Source organism: Carcharhinus amblyrhynchos, chromosome 11 (assembly GCF_965287045.1).
Source record: "Carcharhinus amblyrhynchos chromosome 11, sCarAmb.v2.hapA, whole genome shotgun sequence".
Lineage (NCBI taxonomy): Eukaryota > Metazoa > Chordata > Chondrichthyes > Carcharhiniformes > Carcharhinidae > Carcharhinus > Carcharhinus amblyrhynchos.
In genome coordinates this window covers 44,013,201-44,029,396 of record NC_137334.1, presented here as the reverse complement: position 1 = coordinate 44,029,396, position 16,196 = coordinate 44,013,201, and the positions used below count along the sequence as shown (strand labels likewise).

General features: G+C 42.0%; 1 protein-coding gene across 3 annotated transcripts in view; it reads right to left on the bottom strand.

Annotated features, from left to right (window-relative positions):
• Positions 1-15,939, bottom strand: part of chn1 (chimerin 1) — a 243,940-nt gene extending 228,001 nt beyond the window's left edge. For all 3 annotated transcript variants that reach the window (XM_080198952.1, XM_080198953.1, XM_080198954.1), the window contains exons 1-2: positions 15,764-15,939; positions 15,555-15,684 (exon numbers count right to left, since the gene is read on the bottom strand). In XM_080198952.1, coding sequence (XP_080055078.1) covers positions 15,555-15,573 — 19 coding nt within the window. In that variant the 5' untranslated portion in view covers positions 15,574-15,684; positions 15,764-15,939. The remainder of the gene's footprint in view (positions 1-15,554; positions 15,685-15,763) is intronic.
• Positions 15,940-16,196: the final 257 nt, after the last annotated feature.

The window sequence follows — 16,196 nt, the reverse complement described above, 5'->3', positions numbered from 1 at the left end:
ACTGCTGTTCATGGAGCCTTGCTGTGCACAAATTGCTTTCCGCTTTCAAAATATTACAATAATGTCTTTACCAAAAAAAGTATTTAATTGACTGGGAGAGTCTGCAAGGGTGAATGACACTACATGAATTAAAGATGGTCTTTAATTTCTTTTTTTTTGAGTACTCTGCCAAATTGGTCTCCATGTCCAGTGTAAAATAATCGAGGGTTTGGAAGTTGCTGTCAAAGGAGCACATTGGTACTCACAGGACAAAGGATTCTGGATGTCCAAGTATACCAGTCACTGATAGCAAGTATGCAGATACAACAAATTAAGAAGGCAAAAGGTATTTGGCCTTCATTGCAAGGGGGCTTGAGTACAGGAGCGAAGGTACTGCAGCTGTACAGGGCCTTGGTGAGACAACATCTGGTGGTTTGTGTGCAGTTTTGGTCTCATGTTAAAAAAGATATTCTTGCAATAGGGGGAGTGCGGCAAAGATCACTAGGCTGATTCCTGGCATACTGGGATTGCTGTATAAGAGATTGGGCCTGTATTCATTGGAATTTAGAAGAATAAGAGGGGATCTAGTTGAAAGATATAAAATTCTGATAGGGCTTGGCAGATTGGATCAGGGATGTTGGTTCCTCTGGCTGGGGGTATAGAACCTGCCCTGTTTCAGAATACAGGGTAGGCAATTGAGGACTGAGAAGAGGTGAAACCTGTTCACTCAGAGGGTGGTGAACCTGTAGAATTTTTGGCCAAGTCACTGATTATACTTAAGAAGGAAATAAGATTAATGTGGTATGGGGAGAGGATTGGAGTGTGGTATTGAGGTAGAGGATCAACCATGACTATTTTGTATGGCAGAACAGGCTCAAAAGAGTCAAATGACCGAATCTTACTTTTATTTGTTAGTCATAAGTAGACTTACATTAACTTCATTGCAGGGTTACTGTGAAAATCCCCTAATCAGCATGTCTTTTGGACTGAGAGAGGAAATGCAGTAAAAAGTCTGACAACACCAGGTTTATGTCCAACTGATTTGTTGGATAGTAAACTCACTAGCTTGAGGTTTCCCTCTTCTTCAGGTGAATGGAGAGTTCTGGCCTCAGACAGAGCATATAAAGCAGACAGTTTACAGGTTACTGATTAGAATGCAAATCTTTCAAGTCCTAAAGTGGCCAACAATGTGAGTGGAAGGAGCACGGATCACAGGTTAAAGAGACGTGTATTGTCTCCAGACAGTACAGTAAGTGAGGTTTTGCAAACCCAGGAAAGTCACGGGGGTTACAGATAGTGCGACATGAACTCAAGGTCCCTGTTGAGATCATCCTCACGTGTGCAGAACTTGGCTATCAGTCTCCGTACAGTGACTCTGCGCTGTCTTGTGTCGTGAAGGCCGCCTTGGAGAAAGCTTACCTGGTGGATGGTATTCTCACGTGTGATGATGGTATCCATGTCGATGATCCATCATGTCTTGCAGAGGTTGCTCTGACAAGGTTGTGTGATATTGTGGTCACTGTTCTCCTGAAGGCTGGGTGGTTTATTGCGAACAATGGTCTGTTTGACGTTGCGTGGTTGTCTGAAGGCAAGAAGTAGGGGTGTGGGGATGGCCCTGGCGAGAAGTTCGTCTTCATCAATGATATGTTGAAGACTCCGGAGAAGATGTTGTAGCTTCTCCGCTCCGGCGAAAAAGAAGGGCAGTCTGTCTACCGTGTCCGGTGTTTGTCTTCTGAGGAGATCGGTGCGGTTTTTTGCTGTGGCGCATCTGCAAGACATGCCGCATCATCGACATGGATACCATCATCACACGTGAGAATACCATCCACCAGGTACACGGTAAATACTCTTGCAACTCGGCCAACGTTGTCTACCTGATACGTTGCAAGAAACGATGTCCCAAAGCATGGTACACTGGGGAGACCATGCAGACGCTATGACAACGGATGAATGAACATCGCTCGACAATCACCAGGCAAGACTGTTCCCTTCCTGTTAGCAAACACTTCAGTGGTCATGGGCATTCAGCCTCTGACCTTCGGGTAAGCATTCTCCAAGGCGGCCTTCACGACACATGACAGCGCAGAGTCGCTGAGCAGAGACTGATAGCCAAGTTCTGCACACATGAGGACGGTCTCAACAGGGATCTTGAGTTCATGTCGCACTCTCTGTAACCCCCGTGACTTGCCTGGGTTTGCAAAACCTCACTTACTGTACTGTCTGGAGACAATACACATCTCTTTAACCTGTGATCAGTGCTCCTTCCACTCACATTGTCGGCCACTTTAGGACTTGAACAGCAGGTTAGGTGTAAAGATTCACATTCTAATCAGTAATCTGTAAACTGTCTGTGCTTTATATGCTCTGTCTGAGGCCAGAACTCTCCATTCACCTGAAGAAGAGGGAAACCTCGAAAGCTAGTGAGTTTACTATCAAATAAATCGGTTGGACTTAAACCTGGTGTTGTCAGACTTTTTATTGTGTTTACCCCAGTCCAACACCGGGCATATCCACATCATGACTACTATCGACAGAGGAAATGCACACAGACAAGGGAAGAATGTGCAGACTCCACACAGACAGTGACCTAAGCTAGGAATCAAACATAAGTCCCTTGGCTGCTTTGAGGCAACAGTGCTAACCACTATGCCACCATGCCACCTCCATGTTCCTGTTTCACTGCTACCACCGTGCACCTGCACTGGAGGGACTGAATATTTAAAATGGTGGATTGGATATTGATATCAAATAAGAAGGTTGCTTTGTCTTAGATGATGTAGAGTTCCTGGAGTGTTGTTGGGCCTGCACTCATCCACTTGAGTAAAAAGCATTCTATCATATTCCTGACTTGTAAAATGTTGGCCAGCTTTGCAGGAATCAGATGGTGAGTTATTCACTACAGAATGCCCAAGACTGACTGCTCTTTGAGCCTCAGTGTTTATATAGCTGGACCAATTAAATTTGTCAATGATAACCCGTAGAATGTTGATAATGTAGAATTCAGCAAATGGCACTGTCATTAAAGTCAAGGGTTAAATCTCTCTATTGTAGGAGACAGTCATTGCCTAGTCCTTAAGTGGCATAAATGTTCCTTGCCACATACCAAGCCAAGCCTGAATGTTGTCTTAGTCTTCTATATATGTGTGCATAGACTGCTTCAGTAGCTGAGGAGTTGTGACTGATAACGAGCTATAGGCAAGTACACCTTCAAATGAAGTTCTCTTCAATGAGCTGCTGCAGAAAACTTTCCTTCTCTTCCAAATTCCACATCATCCATTACCTCAGTGTCCACTATTGCTTATAATGTTAAACATCCTTCTCCATTGGTGTTGCTCTTATTGCAGATTAAAGGGTATGTAACTCAGCAAATCAATCATATACAACTGCACATCTAAAATCATGGTTGAGGGTTTCAATTGATCAATGGGTCTGATTGTACCAGATTTTACAGGCAGGTGTGGCTGCCTAAAAGGTCATAAACTAAGCACGTGGAACATAGCCTTCCTTTCCAGATAGTCAACCTTTAACATGCTGTACAGGTGGGAAGAAAGCGGTTGGACAACTGAAATAAAATATACATCATGGCAGTTACTAAGAAAGCAGGTTCGTCCCTGCAAGAGACATTACTGGTCATCACAAAAAAATGCATATAATAATGGAATTTCTTGTAGTTTATAGTAGACAGTCACATCATGTGAAAGAACCCATACGATGACATTGTTTTATACAGTTTAACATTCATGTCTTTACCAAACAATGCATCTGTCAACTTCTAAACAGAACCACAAGACTTTCACTCAAGTACAAAATTTACATTAATAAACAAAGAAATGTTGGCCCAGACCTTCCAGTCAGCAGCGGAGCAAAAATGCAGATGCTGGCCCTGCATAAAACTGTGACCAGGTTTTTTTTAAATACTGGGGCCTCAGGACCTTCCTGTCCTGGCTACAGCATGGATCCATCAACAAGGTCATGCAGGAGGCCTAGTCGTGAAGTGCAATTGCAACAAAGCCAGGCCCCCTTTGACATCATGAAGTGAAAAAGTCTGCCTTTACACAATTGAATCTCATTGTTTTCAAATCCATCTGTCTTCGTTTCTAATTTGTTTTAATTCTCGGACCCTCTCCCCAATCCTCAACCTTGACACAGCTCATTCTTCCTGGCACTGCTCACACCCCATCCATCCCCACTCCAACTGAGGCTCTTCAGTGGCCAATTAATGGCTGGGTCACCTGCTTGGTCCTCGGGCAGAAAAAGACGTTTATGCCCTGGGCTTGCCGAGAGACCCCCCAGTACTCCCCTTCCATCTGGCTCTTCTTCACCAGAACTGTATGCAATCACAGCAGTGGCCACCACTCTGTTGACGCTGCTGGAACCAGGGAGCTGCTGAAAAAAAATCAGAAGGCCAGAAACTCTGAGGTGCGCCTTCCTCCCCTAATGGATATGGAAAACACACTTCATTAATGCTCAGAGTATTGAATGGCTGCAGGTCAGCCACTGCAAGTAGGGGTGAGTTCCCTGCAGACATTTTCACTAACCAATGAGTTTGTACAAGATATTTACTAGAGCATGATTGAAATGTTTGCATTTCTGGGGTGCACAATAGTATGTCATTGGACCAGTAATCCAGAAACCTGGGCTAATAATCGAGGAACATGATCCACACAGCTGATGAATTTAAATTTGGTTAACCAGGACAGGCTGGAATAAAAAGCTAATATCAATAATAACCATGAAACTGTGGCATTTTTGTAAAAGTCTGCCTGGTTCATTAATATGCATTAGGGAAGGAGATCTTCGATCCCACATGTGACTGTAGATCCACAGCAAAATGAATGACTATTAACTGCCCTCCTCTGAAATGGCCTTGTAAGCCCCTCGTGCTGATGAAAAAAAATCATACAAAGAATAAAACAGCTTACACAACCTATACAGTGGATTTAAACACAACAATTGTACAGACTTCCCATTTGGTTATGGAAAATGATTTTTACCTTTCCACTTCAGGGGCGAGGGCTTTGCTGGCTAGGGTAGTATTTATTGCCCATTGCTAATTGTTTTGAGAAGGTGAGGAATTGCCTTCTTGAACCCCTGCAGTTCATGTGGTGTAGATACACCCAAAGCACTGTTAGGGAGTTCCAGAATATTTTGACTCAGTGACAGGGAAGGAATGAAGGTGGTATATTTCCTAGTCAGGATGGTAATTGACTTGGAGCAAAAGTTCCAAATGGTGGTGTTCTCATGTATCTGTTGCCCTTGTTCTTCTAGATGGTAGTAGTTATGGGTTTGGATGGTGCTGTCTAAGGAGCTTTTGAGAGTTCCTACAGTGCATTTTGTAAATGGTACATAGGGTTGCTACTGTGCATTGGTGGTGGAGGGAGTGGATGTTTATGGTGCCAATAAAGTGGGCTGCTTTGTCCTGGATAGTGTTTCTTGAATGTTGTTGGACTTGCATTCATCCCAGCAAGGGAAGAGTATTCCATCATACCCCTGACCTTGCCTCACAGGCTTTGGGGAATCAGGAATTAAGGATTCCTCATTTCTGACCTACTCCTGGAGCCACAGTATTTATATGGCTAGTCCAGTTCAGTTTCTGGTCAATAGTAACCCCAGGATGTTATTGGTGGATCATTCAGCAATGGTAATATTATTAAATGTAAAGAGCAGGTGATTAGATTCTCTTTTGTTGGAGATGGTCATTGCCTGGCACTTATGTGGTTCAAATGCTACTTGCTTCTTGTCAGCCCAAGCCTGGATATTATCCAGATCTCGCTGCATTTTGACATGGACAGCTTCAGTATCTAAGGTGTCACAAATTGTGCAATCCTCAGCATTGCAGACCTTATAATGGAAGGAAGGTCATTGATGAAGCAGCTGAAGATGGTTGGGTCTAAGGCACTCTCCTGAGCAACACCTGCTGTGGTGTCCTGGAGTTGAGATGACTGAACTCCCAACAACATAACCACCATCCTTTGTGCTGGGTATGAATCCAACGGACAGAGAGCTGTTGCCCCATTTCCCACTGACTCCAGTTTTGCTAAAGGAGCTAGGAGGTCCTTGATGCCCTGCTCGGTCAAATGCAGCCTCAATGTCAAGAGCAGTCACTCTCATCTCACCTCTGGAACGTAGCTCTTCACTATGAAAGTACTTGTGCCAACATGCCAAATTGAATAAAGACAATGTATCAGACTCCTCTATAACCAGCCATAGATACTTTGCATCCCATAGACAGACAGCACAGCGATATGCAATCATGAAGGAGGGGTCCTGGGGTCCCTCAATGCCAACTCTGAACTCTATTCACGGCATCAGGTCAAACATGGGTAAGAAAATTTTCTATTATAGTTTAAGTTTTGAAATGTAACCAGTCTAATTGACACCTCTAGCTTTCCATAGCTATGTGACTATACCATGTGGCTGTCTCTGAAGACAGACGTATTAATATCAGTTCAATAAAGATGCTCCTTGAAAACACAATGATGAGGACAGCTGTCCTTAGACATGAAACACGGTATACAAAAGTGAATAAAAATAGATTCTTGAATCCTGAGAAAGCAGCAAAGAAGACACTGAACTCAGGAACATAGAAAAATTCAACATCTGCAAAAAGAAAGTTGCTGAAAAAGACCAGGGCTACAAGGAGTAATCAATAAGCTGATTGAGTAAAAATAGCTGCAGTAAAGTTTCTAATGCCATCTCCAATCCAATTGAAAAAATGATGCGTGGCACAACCGACAGTTTTTCCACTTACAATGGCAAAATGATGGGATTGCAACAAACTTAGTTAACGCATCTGGACCAATAAGAGTAGCCACTCTCCAAACATTACTGGGGAGTGACCACTACCACCCTAAATCTAACAGATGAGCAAAGCAAAAGTAGTAAGAGATTTTAAAAGCCCTGAATACACGTGTTGAACGCTGAAATGAATATTATGTATGAACGTTATATATTCAGCACGTGAGTTGAGAGTGAAAATGAAACTATGGAATGGTACATCACAGCAATAATGCAGCTAGAATCATGCAAATTTGCACAGTTAAAAGAGAATCTGATTAAAAGATAGATTAGTCTTAATCACGAGACCCCGCAGCTAGTGCAAATCTACAGAAAGATGAGAAACTGGCACTAAAGAAAGCAATAGACATGTGTTAAAATGCAGATGTGAAACATCAGCTAGAAAATATTTTTGACAGGGCAGACCAAAAGATGCATTATGCTACAAGACAGTTTGAGCTGACAGAGCAGAGCAAATCGCAGACAATAAGGATGCAAATACTGCACAGTGCAGCAGGAAAAGAAGAATTGCCCAGCATGGGGAAACTGGTGTTTTAACTGCAAGAAACAAAATAATTTTGCACGTGTTTGAGCAGATAAAAGCAAAACAAGCCTGTATAAACGGCCACTGAAGAGATATCTGCAGACAAGTCTGATGAAGAATTATACACAACAGATTAGTTCAGTCAAATCCATAGTTAGCAAATGGTTTGTAACTGTTACAATGATGATCACAGAGGGAGAGTATCAAGTAAACAAGATGTGAGAGATAGAACCAAGCTGAGTGTATACCTTTGAAAATGCACAATAAGCCAATAAACCAAGCTGTGCGAGATCTGAGCAAACAAATTTCAGGGAAATAAAAAAAAGGTACCAGGAGGAAAGAATGGACCATAATTCCACAGTTGACAACTCAAAAGCAGGATTTGAAATCACTCAAACAGTTATATAGGTACAACTGCAGGCACATACACTCAAGTAGCAAAGCTGCTCCTTCACTTCAATCAGCAGGTCAACGAGAAAGCAATTTCACCAACTCTGAGTACAGAACTACTATCAATCCCAAAGATTCATGTGTTCCCAACAACCACAATGGAACAGTCAACAAGACAAAAATGGCTATGTGGAACAATATTCTCTGGACAAGGAACAACCAGACAGACAGTCAATGTGCACATGTTCTATAGACAGACCTCCAAAATTTAAAGTCTATGGGTGGAATTTTCCTGTCCCATCCACCACGGGAATTGTGGCAGGCAGAACACAGACCGTGCAAAGTCCCATTGATCTTGAGTTGGATTTTTCGGACTTGGGGTGAGTGCGGCCGGAAAATCCCACCCCATATGTGCAATGCACGTGCCAAGATTGGCTAGTAGAACAAACAGTTGTTAACGTATGAGAACACTGGATAATAGGACATGCATGCAAATATATCTTTTACTCACTAGGAAAGAGGGTAATTGTATCTTGAATTCAATATGAAAGGGGGAGGTAATTTTGGGGTTTTAAAATGTATCCAGTCTGATTGATATCTCTAGCTGTCTGTAGTCGTGTGATTGGAGTAGGCCATTCATCCCATCAAATTTGCTCCACCATTCAATAAGTTCATGGCTGACCTGATTGTGGATTTAACTTCACTTTCTTGCCTGCCCCCATAACTCATGTCAATATATTTAATGATTCAACCTCCATTGCTCACTGTGGAACACCAATGACCTTCCAAAAAAAAAAATTCCTTTTCACCAATATCTTAAATGAGAGATCCCTTATTTTTAAATGATACCTCCTAGTTCGAGATTCACTCAAGGGGAAACATCCTCTCAGCATGTAGTGTCAAGTCCCTCAGAATCTTATATGGTTCAATAAGATCACCTCTCATTCTTCTAAACTCCAAATGAGTATAGGCCCAACCTGTTCCTCATAAGGCAGATCTCTCATTCCAGCAATCAGCCTAATGATTAGTAAATCTTCTGAACTGTGCGCATCTACAACCAAATAATTAAGCTGTCCATGCCCACATGGATCAAGATCTTCAACTTTGGGCTTTTCAGTGGCAAGCAATCTTCATGCCATACAAGTGCCAGGTAACTAAAGAATCTGCCAGGCCAGCTTTCTTTATCCAGCATTTTCTGTTTTTATTTCACATATACATTATCTGCAAGATTTTGCTTTTACTTTAATTATAGAATCTAACCACTTACCTTAACATTCAATATCCTTACCATTTCTGAATCCTCACCATCAACTGAGGTACAATGAGCAGAAACTTAACCAGGCAAGCCACATAAATCCTATGGCTGCAAAAGCAGGTCAGAGAATTGATATTCTGCAACAACTGACTTCCCAAAGCTTTTCCATCATCTACAAGACACATATCAGCAAAGTGATGGAATACTCTCCACTTATGCAAATGAGTGCAGCTCCAAAAACATATAAGAAGATTGACACGATCCCAGATGAAGCAAGCTACTTGATTAGCACCCGACCCACGCTCACCACTGCATTCAGAATATGCATAGTGGGAGCACTTTGCCAAAGCTCTTTCAACAGCATCTTTAACAACTAGAAGAACAAGGGCAACAGATGCATGGGAACACCATCAACTGCTAATTTTCTTGTTGCTGGGCCAAATTCTGAAAATCCCTCCCCAACAACACTGAGGATAGTGCTTTTTGCATCAATGACTCTCCCATCATTGAGGATGGGAATGTCCATGGAGCATTATCCTCTTATTAATAATTTAAGGCTCACTATTATTCACAGTTGGATATGGCAATCCTCCACAAGGATTGCAGTAGCTCAAGATGACAGTTCACCACCACTTTTTCAATCAGCGATGGCCAATAGGTGTTGGCCTTGTCAGCAATACCCACATCCCAAGAGCAAATGAGAAGAAAAAATGTTGTTTACTTAGGATGGTGAATTTGTTGCAAACGGGTTAAGGACCAAGGGATGATTATCACTTGAAGAACTATGGAACGTTAGATTCTGTCCTCATTGCATTATTAAAATAATATCTACTGCAAGTACAAGATGCAGGCATGTAAAATCACTGGCTCCAATGCACCCCTCCCTGATGAACTCAATGCATTCTACGTCCATTTTAAGCAAAAGGTCAGTGAGAGCATGCCCTCCACCCTGGAAGCCCTGGATGAATCTGTATCTGGGGTCACCATTGCAGATGTCAGAGCACCTTTCTTGAAGGTCAACCTATGGAAAATAACTGGCCCAAATGGGGTACCTGGGCGTGCGCTCAGATCCTGCACGGATCTGCTGGCAGAGGTATTCACAGACATCTTCAACCTCTCTTTACAATAATCTGAGGTCCCTATCTGCTTCAAGAAGATGACCACCATCCCGGTACCCAAGAAAAACCAAACGGCATGCCTTAATGACTATCGGCCAGTGGCTCTGACATTCATCATCATGAAGTGCTTCAAAAGGTTATTCACGGCACAAATCAATTCCAGCGTCCCAAACTACCTGGATCCAGTTTGCCTACTGCTGCAACAGGTCCACAGCTGACGCCATTTCCCTGGTCCTGCACTCAACCCTGGAACACCTAGAGAACAAGGAGACCTACGTCAGACTCCTATTTATTGACCACAGCTCAGCCTTCAACACCATTATTCCCACGAAACTCATCTCCAAACTCTGTGGCCTGGTCCTTGGCACCTTCTGCGACTGGATCCTGAACTTCCCAACTCACAGGCCACACAATCAGTAAGGATAGGCAACAACTCCTCTTCCACGATCATTCTCAACATCGGTGTCCCACAAGTCTGTGTTCTGAGCCTTCTGCTAAATTCCTTATACACCTATAACTATGCAGCCAAATTCCTCTCAATTTGATTTTCAAGTTTGCTGGCAACACCACCATCGTGGGTCGGATCTCAAACAATAACGAGACAGAGTACAGTAATGAGATAGATGATCTGGTGAACTGGTGCGGCAACAATAATCTCTCCTCAATGTCAACAAAACGAAGAAGATCGTCATTGACTTCAGGAAGCGTAAAGGAGAACATGCCCCTGCCTACATCAATGGGGATGAAGTAGAAAGGGTGAAAAGCTTCAAGTTGTTGGGTGCCCAGGTCACCAACAACTTGTCCGGGTCCCCCCCATGCCGACATTGTAGTTAAGAAAGCCCACCAATGCCTCTATGTTCTCCAGAAGACTAAGGAAATTTGGCACGTCAGCTACAACTCTCACCAATTTTTTACAGATGCACCGTAGAAAGTATTCTTTCTGGTTGTATCACAGCTTCGTGTGGCTCCTGCTCTGCCCAAGACCACAAGGAACAACTATAGATCGGGAATGTCGCCCAATCCATCACGCAAACCAGTCTCCCATCCATTGACTCTGTCTACACATCCTGCTGCCTCGGCAAAGCACTCTGGACATTCTCTCTTCCTCCTTCAGGAAAAAGATGCAAAAGTCTAAGACTACATACCAATCAACTCAAGAACAGCTTCTGCTGCTGTCAGGCTGCTGAATGGACTTACCTTGCATTAAGTTGATCTTTCTCTACACTCTAGCTATGACTGCAACACTACATTCTGCACTCTCTTGTTTCTATGAACGGTATGCTTTGTCTGTATAGCACGCAAGAAATAATAGTTTTCACTGTCTGTTAATACATGTGACAATAATAAATCAGATACCGGCAGACACTAGATCACTTCAAGCAGATCTGGACAATATTTGAAAGGAGTGGGGAGATTTGAATTCATGCAGACCATTTCACAACCTCTAGCAGCCAATTTGCACACAGCAAGACTTCACAAAAGTAATGTTAATGTGACCAGATAATTTATTTTACCTTAGTAATGTTTATTGTGAAATATTTGCCAGAATTCTATGGATATCATAGGGCCTTGGTTCAATTTTTCATTTGAAAGACAGCAGCTCTGACAGTACAGTACTATCATCACTGCACTGGAATGTCAGCTGAATACACATGTTGCCATAATCTTGCAATCCTTCTTAGATACAGGGTGGTGTCAAAGAACTGGAGGATTGCAAATATTATCGCCTTGTCTGGAATTTTTAAAAAAAGAGTGCAAGGACAAATTCAGCAACTACAGGACAGTCAGTTTAACCTTGGTGGTAGGAAACATTTTAGAAGCAATCACCAGGGTAGAATTAACAGTCGTTTGCTTAGTATACAGAGTGCTATTTCAAAATTCGTAAATGACAAAACTCGGAAGTATTGTGAACCATGTGAGGAGAATTGTGTTAACCTTCACGAGGACATAAGACAGGCTGATGGATTGGGCAGACAAATGGCAGATTAAATTTAAGACAAGGAAATGCAAAGTAATTCATTTCAATAGGAAGAATGAGGAGGGCTAATATAAAATTCAGGTTGCAATTCTGAAGGAAGTGCAGGAATAGAGGGCTAAGGAAAATATATATGCACAAATCATGGAAGGAGGCAAGGCAGAAGAAAGTCATGAGTAAATCAGAGGGCCTGAGATTATAAATAGGGTTACAGAATATTAAAGCAAGCTAGTTATGATAAACCCGTATAAAATATTGACTCAGCCTCAGCTAAGTATTGTGTCCATTTTGGCAACTACATTTAGGAAAAATGTGACAGCATTAGAAAGCGTGCAGAAAAAGTCCATGAGAATGATTCCAAGGATGAATAACTTCAATTATATGGATTGATTGGAGAAGCTGGGATTCTTCTCTTTGGAGGAGAGAAGATTAGGAAGAAATTTGATTTATTACTTTCACATGTATTAGTATAGAGAGAAAAGTAATATTTCTTGCCTGCTATACAAAAAAACCATAGAATACACAGGGGAAAAGAAAAGGAAAGGGTACAGAATATAGTGTTATAGTCAGAGCTAGGATACAGAGAAAGATCAGCTTAATATATGGTGGTTCAAAAACAAGTACAGAGCAGACAGGTGGAGGATGTTTCCACTGGCAAAGAATAAAGAAAAAGAGAACACCAATTTTAAGATGATTGGCAGAAAAAAAGCAATGGCGGCATGAGGGAAACTTTTTGTCCCCATACAGCATGTGGTTAGAATTTGGAATACACTGCCTGGATGTGTGGTGGTGGCAAATTCAATCAGGGCCTTCAAAAAAGAGAATTAGATAATTATTTGAAGAGAAATAAAATTGCATGGCCAACAAGAATCTATTGGGCCAAATGGCCCCTTTCTGTGCTGGAACCATTCTATGATTTCATAAGTATGGGACTTAAACCCACATTCTTCTCACTGAGAGGCAGGAGTGCCACCAACTAAGCCACAGCTGACAATATGAAATAGGTATATGGAAAGGGCAAACATTATTTTTAATCTTTTCAGCACTTCTATTGCCACCTGCCTTAGTCTTTACCACTATTATCACTCCCTTTGCCTTGTGTCCCTTACATCTTCCCTAAGCTTCTACATATCCCTGAACTTTTATTTTGCTCCATATGTTCCACCCCCATTCTTCAACAGAATAAAATGCTTCACATTCTTACCCCTCTTAACAGCTAAAAATATTAATTCTGTTTCTCTTGCCACAGATGTTGCCAGATCTGCTGAATTTTTCCAGCATTTTTGTTTTTATTCCAACGTTTTTACTGCCCATTCCTAATTGCCCTCAAGGTGGTGGTGAACTGCTGCAGTCCATGGTGTTAAGGAAGGAGTTCCAGGCATTTGACCCAATGACAGTGAATGAATACTGATATAGTTCTAAGTCAGGGTGACGTGTGACCTGATGCAGAACCTGTATGTGATAATATTCCCATGAACTTGCTATCCTTCTTCTTTTTCTAGGTGACAGTGGTCCCAGGTTTGGAAGGTGATATCAAAGGAGCCTTGGTTTTGTTTCTGCAATGCACCTTGTAGATGGTAAGCACTGCCACCGCTGAATGTCAGTAATGGAGGGAGTGGATGTTGAAGCTTCTTGAATGTTATCTGAACTTCACTGGCAGTAAGTGGAATGTATTTCATCACAGTTCTAACTTGTACTTAGTAGATGGTTGGCAGGAGGGGAGTTACTCATTGCAGAATTCCCAGCCTCTGAACCTGCCTTGTAGCCATAGTATCTATATGGCTAGTCCAGTTGTTTCTGATCAACGGTAACGCCCCAGGATGTTGACAATGGAGAATTCAGCGATGGTAATGCCATTGAACGTTAAAGAGAGATGGTTGGATTTTCCCTTGTTGGAGACAGTCATTGCTTGGTCTTTGTGTGATATGAATGTTATCTTCCACGTATCAGCCTAAGTCTGAATGTTGTCCAGGTCTTGCTACAAATTGACACAAACTGTTTCAATATCTGAGGAGTCATGAATGGTTTGAACATTGTGCAATCGTCAGCAAATATCCCCACTTCTAACCTTATGAAAGGAAGGTCATTGAAGACAGCTGCGCCTAGCACACTACCTGAGGAACTCCTCTAGTGATGTCCAGAGTCTGAGAGGATTGGCCGCCAACAACCAAAATAATCTTCCTTTCCACTAGTTATGACTCTGACCACTGGATTATTTTCTCTGGTTCTCATTGATTTCAATTTTACTAGGGCTCCTTGATGCCACACTCGGTCAAGTGCTGCTTTGATGTCAAGGGTTGTCAATCTCACTTCTCCATGTTTGGATAAAGTTTGCAATTAAGTTAACAGCTGCGTAGCCCTGGCAGAACTCAAACTGAGCATCAATGAGAAGATTATTGCTGGGTAAGTGCCCTTGGTATCACTGTCAACAACATTTTTCATTATTTTGATAATAATCAAGAGTAGGCTAGGGCAGCAATCAGTCAGGATGGATTTTTCGTGCTTATGCAGATGGGACATACCTGGGCAGTTTTCCACGTTGCCAGACAGGTGCCAGTGTTGTGGCTGCACTAGAATAGCTTTGCTATGGATGCAACTCCAGCTGAAGAACCATCATTGGTGCAAACAAAATGGGTCAAATTGTATCCTTCTACTGTTGGCATTTTTATAATTTCACGTATTAAAATACAGAACTTCAGCCATGCCATGCACTGTTGTGTGCTGCCTGTTGGAATATTTCAGATTTCACCACTGAACTGACAATAAATGTAAATGCTAGCAATCTGCACATAAAAGGGTCATACCAGCATTTAATTTCATGTCAATCTTACAAGCAGGAACAGCATTGGTCACAGGACGATTCAACAACCTGTTGGTGGGTTCTTAATTACTTTATTCCTTTTTTTGTTATTAATCAGGTAATTAACAATCCTCCCCTTTCCCCTATTGTCACTTTGCTTTACCATAATTAAAATAATACTTGATCATTTGAAACAAAAATAGCTTGCATTAGAAATTAAGTGACATTGATCTGTATCAGTAACATTGACACAAAATAACTTCCATTTTATTATGACTGATAAAACTTATATACTTTGCACAGTTAAGGTTATCTTTTTGTGTAGATTAAAACAGATGGCGATTTCAATCCCTCAAACTAATCAAATTCAGGATTAATGTACATATCATTAAAGTACTGTTTACTAAAAGCTGTCAAAGAAATATATCTGTCGATAAATAAAACAAATTTCAATTACAAAAACTTATATGTCTTAACTCCCCATGTTAAAATTTGCCAACATGCCATGTTTCGGAGCATACGCCCTTAGATTAAGCCTTTGCATGCAGCAACAAACACAATGACCAGACTCCAGTCCACAGACAACTCTCGCAATTCCCATTTAATCATATTTTAAAAAAGCAACAATTCCGCAGTGCAACGCAACGGATTCCGCTTCTAGAAGGATGAACAGAAATATCAGATGGCTTTGTTACAAGTTTGCCAGCGCAACTTACCAAACACCGTTAAAGCCATTATTTCTGGAAATCCGGTCCTTTCCTTTCGGGGTGCTTATTGCCCACTCGCTGATTCACACCCGCCAATGCCAGTCACTTCAACGCTTCAAGGACACTTCCAATCCTTCCCCTGTAAACATAGAAAAACAATTACATTTTTGAGACGACATTTCTTAACTTACTAAGTAGCTAAAAAAAAGACATTTTACCCTGATTATAAAGATCAGCCTAGATGAATTAAATGGGAAAAGTTGTGCGCTTTTATCCAATCCCATTTAAAAAAGAATTGCTTCAAACGGCAAATATTATAAGTAAACTGTGTGCCATGTAGCCCAGAGGGAATTAATAGTGCAAAATGACAAATCCTAGTCTGCATCAGGCTGCATCCTCCAAGACGCCATTTTGCCTCAGCACATGACCGCTCCCCCCCCCCCCCCCCCAAGGTTGGAGAAGGCCGTCAATGCGGTCACCATGGCAACCCCTCCAGGAGGCCCAGCTCAGCAGCATCCTTTCCTCAGCCTGAGCATCGACAGCAGCATTGCTCCCCTGGAGAGGGCACCAACTGTTATTCCTGGGATATGAGGAGGAATCTGGAAGCATCCTCTTTATTTCAGGTGCAAGATTTTTTCTGATGTTTTAGAA